Source organism: Octodon degus, unplaced genomic scaffold, assembly GCF_000260255.1.
Source record: "Octodon degus isolate 3935 unplaced genomic scaffold, OctDeg1.0 scaffold00111, whole genome shotgun sequence".
NCBI lineage: Eukaryota > Metazoa > Chordata > Mammalia > Rodentia > Octodontidae > Octodon > Octodon degus.
This window is the reverse complement of record NW_004524687.1, coordinates 10,105,617-10,111,737: the sequence shown is the minus strand read 5'-3', so window position 1 is coordinate 10,111,737 and position 6,121 is coordinate 10,105,617. Positions and strand designations below refer to the sequence as shown.

The following is a 6,121-nucleotide window of genomic DNA, read 5'->3' as shown; positions in this document are numbered from 1 at the left end:
GCAAGCGCTTATTCTTCTGAGCTATCTCCCCTGCCCCTACTCATTTTCTTTTTGAGACGGGGTTTTTCAAAGCAGTTCTGGCTGTCCTGGTACTCACTTTTTAGCTGAGGCTAACATTCAACTCATAGTGATCCTCCAGCCTCAGCCTCCCAGGTACTGGGATTATAGGCATGTGCCACCATGTCCAGCCATCCATTACTTACCGTATATTTAAATTCAGTGGCTATAACAATTTTGAGTTTGTCATACATTTGAGTTCCTGGCTGAATGAATACCTATCAAAATTTTTCCCATTCCATAGGTTGTAGCTTCACTCTTTTGCTGATTTTGTTTGCTATGCATGGGTTTTTTAATTTGATGCAATATCACTGGTTCAAACTTGCATTATTTCTTGTGCAACTTAGGTTCTGATCATTAAGTCTTTTTTTTTTATTTTATTTATTTGTGTGTGTGTGTGCGCGTGTGTGTGTGGCCAGCTCAGCCCACCAGGGGGCGGGCTGGCTGGCATGTGGTGCTGGGGATTGAACTGTGGTCCCTGTGCTTTACTGAGCTTGTTCTAAGTAGGTGCTTTAGACCACTGAGCCTTCTCACCAGCCCCTGATCTTTAAGTCTTCATCGATACTAATTCTTCAAAAGTTTTTATTGTGTCTATCAGCAGGTTACATAATTAATGTTTCATTATTTAGATCTTGCATATAATTTGGTTATAGTTTCATCCATGGTAAATGATATCAGTCTTTCTCATGTGGAAAGCCAGTTTTCCCAGCACTAGTTGCTAAACAGGCAATCTTTCCTTCAAAAAAAGCTTTTGGCTACTTATCAAAAACAAAGTAGAGTGTGCGTGGGCGGGCTGTCCTGGGCGCCGCTTCCAGCAGCTGAGTGCCTGTGGGAGCCGGGGCGGCAGTGCCAGAGGTGCTCCGGACTGAGTCCTCGTGTAATGTTCAAGCCCAGAAACGCCTTGTGTGGATCGTCAGAATCGCATCTGTGATTTTCTAGATATTAAAAAAAATGAAAACAGTGGGAAATTTCTTCAACAGTTCCTCATACTGGATACCAGAGAAGATAGTTTTGTGTGGTACATGGATAATCCACAGAACCGACCTTCTGGGTCATCACGTGTTGGAGCCATTAAACTTACCTACATTTCAAAGGTTAGCGATGCAACGAAGCTAAAGCCAAAAGCTGAGTTCTGTTTTGTTATGAATGCAGGAATGAGGAAATACTTCTTACAAGCCAATGATCAGCAAGACCTAGTAGAATGGGTGAATGTCTTGAACAAAGCTCTAAAAATTATAGTGCCAAAGCAGCCAGATTCACAGCCCAGTTCTGATAACCTCCATCACCAAGGTGAATGTGGGAAAAAGCAAGTGTCTTACAGAATGGATATTGTTGGTGGTGTGTCCATCATTACTCCAACTCAGAAAGAAGTAGTAAATGAAGTTGGTGAAAGTACTGACAAAAATCAATTGAAAAGGTCACAAAGCCATCTTCCTTATTTTACTCCTAAACCACCTCCAGACAGTGCAGTTGTCAAAGCTGAATATTGTGTGAAACAAGGAGCAGTGATGAAAAACTGGAAGAGAAGATATTTTCAGTTGGATGAAAATACAATAGGCTACTTCAAATCTGAACTGGTATGTTGCTACATCAAAAGAGTTGCTTTACAAATGCTTGAGAAGTGTTTCATTCTGCTGAGGTATCATTTTATGCCATCGAGTTATGAGGATTGAGTTTACTTTGTTGTGGTGCTTTTAAACAGAAGCACTTTCTTTAAAAAGGTAGCATCTTCTAAGAGGCATTCTACCTTAAAAGATCTAAAATTATCAGTTCCTTCCCATCCACAAATTTTCTTTAGAGGGGACACTGGAGAAATTAGCATACACATCTTTATTGTCAACATTTAACCCTTTGTATGTGTCTTTTTTTCCCTGCCTTAACATCTTCTTTTCCCATTTGATTGACTTTTTAAAAAGTGTTTAAAAATCTTAATTAATTTGGTACAGGGTCTCACTACGCAGCTCAGACTCATAGTGCTTCTCCTGTCTTGGTCTCCCCAGTGCTAGGATTACAGGCATGCACCACTACACCTGATTTTGGTGGTCTGCATGGCATGCAGTACTGGGGATCAAACCTGAATCCTTGCACTTGCCAGGCAGGTGCTTAGACTGCCAAGCTGTCTCCTCAGCCCTGGATTGACTCTTCATTTGTTCATATAAGCTGTTTTTGTCCTGTCTGAACATAGAATAGAAAAATTGAGATTCCCTGTCTCACTTGTTTGGGTAGTAGCATCCTTATGTAAAGTGTTTGGTTACCTGAGTCCTGCAGTAGGTTGTTGCATAAACTAAGACAGGTCTATACCTGTTCTTGTATGAAATAGTTGAGAGGGGAGCCATGTACCTTATTTGAATGAAGGCACCACAGTAACACTTTAATAAGGCCCGTATCCATACTGTCCAGTCCATTGCCTACATGTGGCTTTTGAATGCTGAAAATGTGGTTAGTACGACTAAGAACCTATTTCATTTTTAAAATTAATATTGAATTTATTTCATCTATGTATGTTTATGTAAAGTTAAATTTACATAAACATACATAGCTAGTAATTACTATACTGGAATGTGTAGCTCCAGAAAATAGGGAAAGGAATATTTCAGATTCATCTCAGATGTCAACTGTCCTGAGAGGTTTTGCCAGGGCAAAAGAGTACGAAGAACCAAGGTATCATAGGCAGAGCTCATGCAGAGTGAGAAGAATAGCTCAGTGTGGAATGGGGAAAAGAAGGCACACTCATGGGGAGGAGACTGATGACAGAGATGGAGAATGTTTGCAAACTACATATTGATAAAGTTTTATTGTATTGGATATTTGAAGCCAAATTTCCTGATGTCAAAGAAAAACATAATGAGGAAAAGGAGAAAGTTTTGGTTATTAGATTGGTGTGTTACTTAACTTTATGTCTGTATCTGAACTAAACAATCTAAAGGAGGAAACGTTTATTTTGCCTCACAGTTCTAGAGATTTGGTTTCATCACTTTTATGCCTGTGGTCAGTCATAAACATAGTGGAAGGGAATGTAGAGCAGAGCTGCTCACCTTCTGGCAGCCAGGAGGCAGAACAGGTGAGGGAGGTAGACACAAAGGGACCAGGAATCAGACAGCGCCCCAAGTCACTTTCCTATGAATCACTCATTTCAGCTAGGGCTCACCTCCTCTGTCTAGAACTTGCCATCAAATTATGACCTCATGTTGTGTCAATCCACTAATAAAGTTAGAACCCTCATGATCCAGTCATTTGAGAGAGAACAACTGCAACTAGGCCTTCAACGCAATGAGATTTGAGAGGGATGTTTTAGATAATCATCATAACAGTTGGAATTTGATGTGTTGATGTACTTGACATACACAGGTAGATGTAGATACAAATGTGCCTTGAGAAAAATTTTCATTTTCCACTAAGAGGAAACTGAATTTCATAGACACAAACTTCATAGATGTAGCAGATTCCAGAGCCAGGACAAGAGATATAAATGTACAATGAGCCAAGAATGTCTTGTGTTGGAAAGCAAGGACATACTCAGGAATGATAGGGACAGGTGAAAAGACCCAAAAGTCACTTTGGAAACATTTATTCCTTGCCAAATTTGGGACATGTAAGAGCATCCAAACATCAAGATAAAAAAATGATGGTAATAAATTGTAGCCACTTAATAAAGAAGGAATCCATGAGCCTATACAGACATAAATAACTATATTATGAGTGAGTGTATGTCTGTATGTTGAAGAATGAGATATTTATATAGTTGAGGAATACCTACCTACAAAATAGATTAAGTACACAAGAAAGAGTAACACTGGAGTCAAGAATGCCTGGCAGATACTTCAATCAAATAATTCAAATGAACTTCATCAGTGGTGGCAGGATTGCAGTCACTACCTAACAGAGTAGTGTGAGAAAAACACAGCATCACTTCTGAGAGTCCTGCCAAAGGTACATAGTCTGAATCTAATTGTGAGGAAACATCAGACACACCCAAATGAAGGATGCTGTATAAAATAACTCCTTGTAGTCTTTCAAAGAGTCAAAATTATGTAAGTCAAGAAAAGATTTAGGAATTGTTCCATAGTAAAGGAGAAACAGGATCATAAACAGGTAGTTTGTGATTCTGAAATTACAATTTTTCTTCTAACAAAAGACACTGGGGTCAGCTGCCTGACTTTGGAAGTGAAAATGTTTTCTTGTAGGAAATGCACAAAGGTGTTCAGTGATACTCTGGACTAGGGCAACAACTCACCCTAAAATGGCTCAGGAAAATCAAATTTTGTGCTATATTTTCAACCTTTCCATAAATTCATGATAGTTTCAAAAGTTTAAGAAGTGCTAGTTGTGGTGCATGTTTGTAATCCCAGCACCCAGAGGCTGAGGCAGGAGGATCTCTACAGTTTCAAGGCCTACCTGAGCTACAAAGGACAGGTGGAAAGACCCCAAAGTCACTCTGAAAACATTTTTCCTTCCAAATTTGGGACACATAAGAGCATCCAAAGCATGAAAATTAAAAATGATGGTAATAGATTGTAGCCACTGAATAAAATAGGAATCCATGAGACATAAGTGATTCAGTTCAGTGTAGTTCAGTTCAAGGACAGCCCGAACTACAAAACAAGACCCTGTCTAAAAAATAAAACAAAAACAATAGAAAAAAGAAATAGGAAAATAAGGGGTAGAAAAATGAAGACATGAATTGATGGTTTATTTTAAAAGAAATTAAAATGGTTTGTAAAAATGATAGTCAACATCACTCATAAATAGAGAAATACAAATTAAAACTACTGACAGTTCTTCTCATCTTCATGAAGACTGTGGCTGAGTGAAGAGACTCCTTTCCTGTAAAAGCTTCTATAAGCATCCTTATGGAAGAAAAGGAGCTAGGGCTCCTTGGAGAAATAACTGATTTCAAAGCTGGGACAGGTAAGGTACAAGCTGAACTCAGAAAATCTAGCTATGCCTAAAAATAAGTCCCTCAGCTACTATTCCACTAATGGTTTTAGGCAGGAATCTTCAATGTTTGATAAAAATTAATGGGCAAAATTATGTTGTGTAATTGAGAGTATTACATAGGATCTGAGTATTCCTCACAAGATACTTAACTCTTACAAAAGAAAAAAAGAGTAGTTTTATAGTAATTGGCAACACTAATGTTAAGCAACATACCAGGTAACGCACGAGTAATGGACCAAACCTCTGTTGTGTACAACCTAGTGATGATGCCTTAAGAACATGCTGTGATCTGCATATGGTGATTTCCTGTCAAAACCATTTAAACTGAACATTAGTATGGATAAACAGCAAATACAAATTGAGAAACATTCTGTAAAATAACTAGCCTGGACTTTTACAGCTCTTAAAAGTTTATGAGCTCTTTCAGGTCCTCCTTCCCAAGATGACAAAAAAAAAAAAAAAGGAGGAACAGTGGTTGTGCCAAAAAGGGCTGTAGTCATGTGTAGCCCATTCGCTGCATGAACTGCGCCTGGTGCATATCCAAGGGTAAGGCCATTAAGAAGTTTGTCATTCAGAACATAGTGGAGGCTGCCGCCATCAGGGACATTTCCGAAGTGAGTGTCTTCAATGGTTATGTGCTTCCCAAGCTGTATGTGAAGCTGCATTATTGTGTGAGTTGTGTCATTCATAGCAAAGTGGTCAGAAATCGATCTCGTGAAGCCTGAAAGGACTGAACTCTCCACCCCGATTTAGACCTGCTGGTGCTGCCTGACCACGACCTCCACCAAAGCTCATGGAAGGGGAGCTGGGTCTTAATGGACTGAAGAAAACTTACCTTGAGAAAGAAATAACAAATTGAATGTTACACTTTATACAGCATGTTGAGTATACCTACCAGAGGTGGGTTGGGTTAATGCAACCTATCAAAGTTTAAGTTTGCACTCTGAAAATGAATAAAGAGGAACACACTGGGTGGGGGGAAGATTATAAAAGAGAAAGACTAAAGAACTATTCCATTCTGAGGGAGACCAAGGGATATGATAGCTGAATAAAATAACATCTTTAAAACAAAATATACACTGCAATATTTAATAGTAAAGTTGCATCTATACCATGCCATATATAT

The 6,121-nt window shown here is 38.9% G+C and overlaps 1 protein-coding gene across 1 annotated transcript; it reads left to right on the top strand.

Moving 5' to 3' along the window:
* Positions 1 to 858: 858 nt before the first annotated feature.
* LOC101571265 (pleckstrin homology domain-containing family A member 1-like) lies at positions 859 to 4,950 on the top strand. Its single transcript, XM_023699114.1, has 2 exons — positions 859 to 1,634; positions 4,854 to 4,950. Exons 1-2 carry the CDS (start codon positions 1,080 to 1,082, stop codon positions 4,866 to 4,868), a joined length of 570 nt encoding a protein of 189 aa, XP_023554882.1. The 5' UTR covers positions 859 to 1,079; the 3' UTR covers positions 4,869 to 4,950.
* Positions 4,951 to 6,121: the final 1,171 nt, after the last annotated feature.

Coding starts and splice junctions, on each gene's coding strand:
- LOC101571265 (XM_023699114.1), top strand. CDS start 1,080: ATGGATAATCCACAGAACCGACCTTCTGGGTCATCACGTGTTGGAGCC.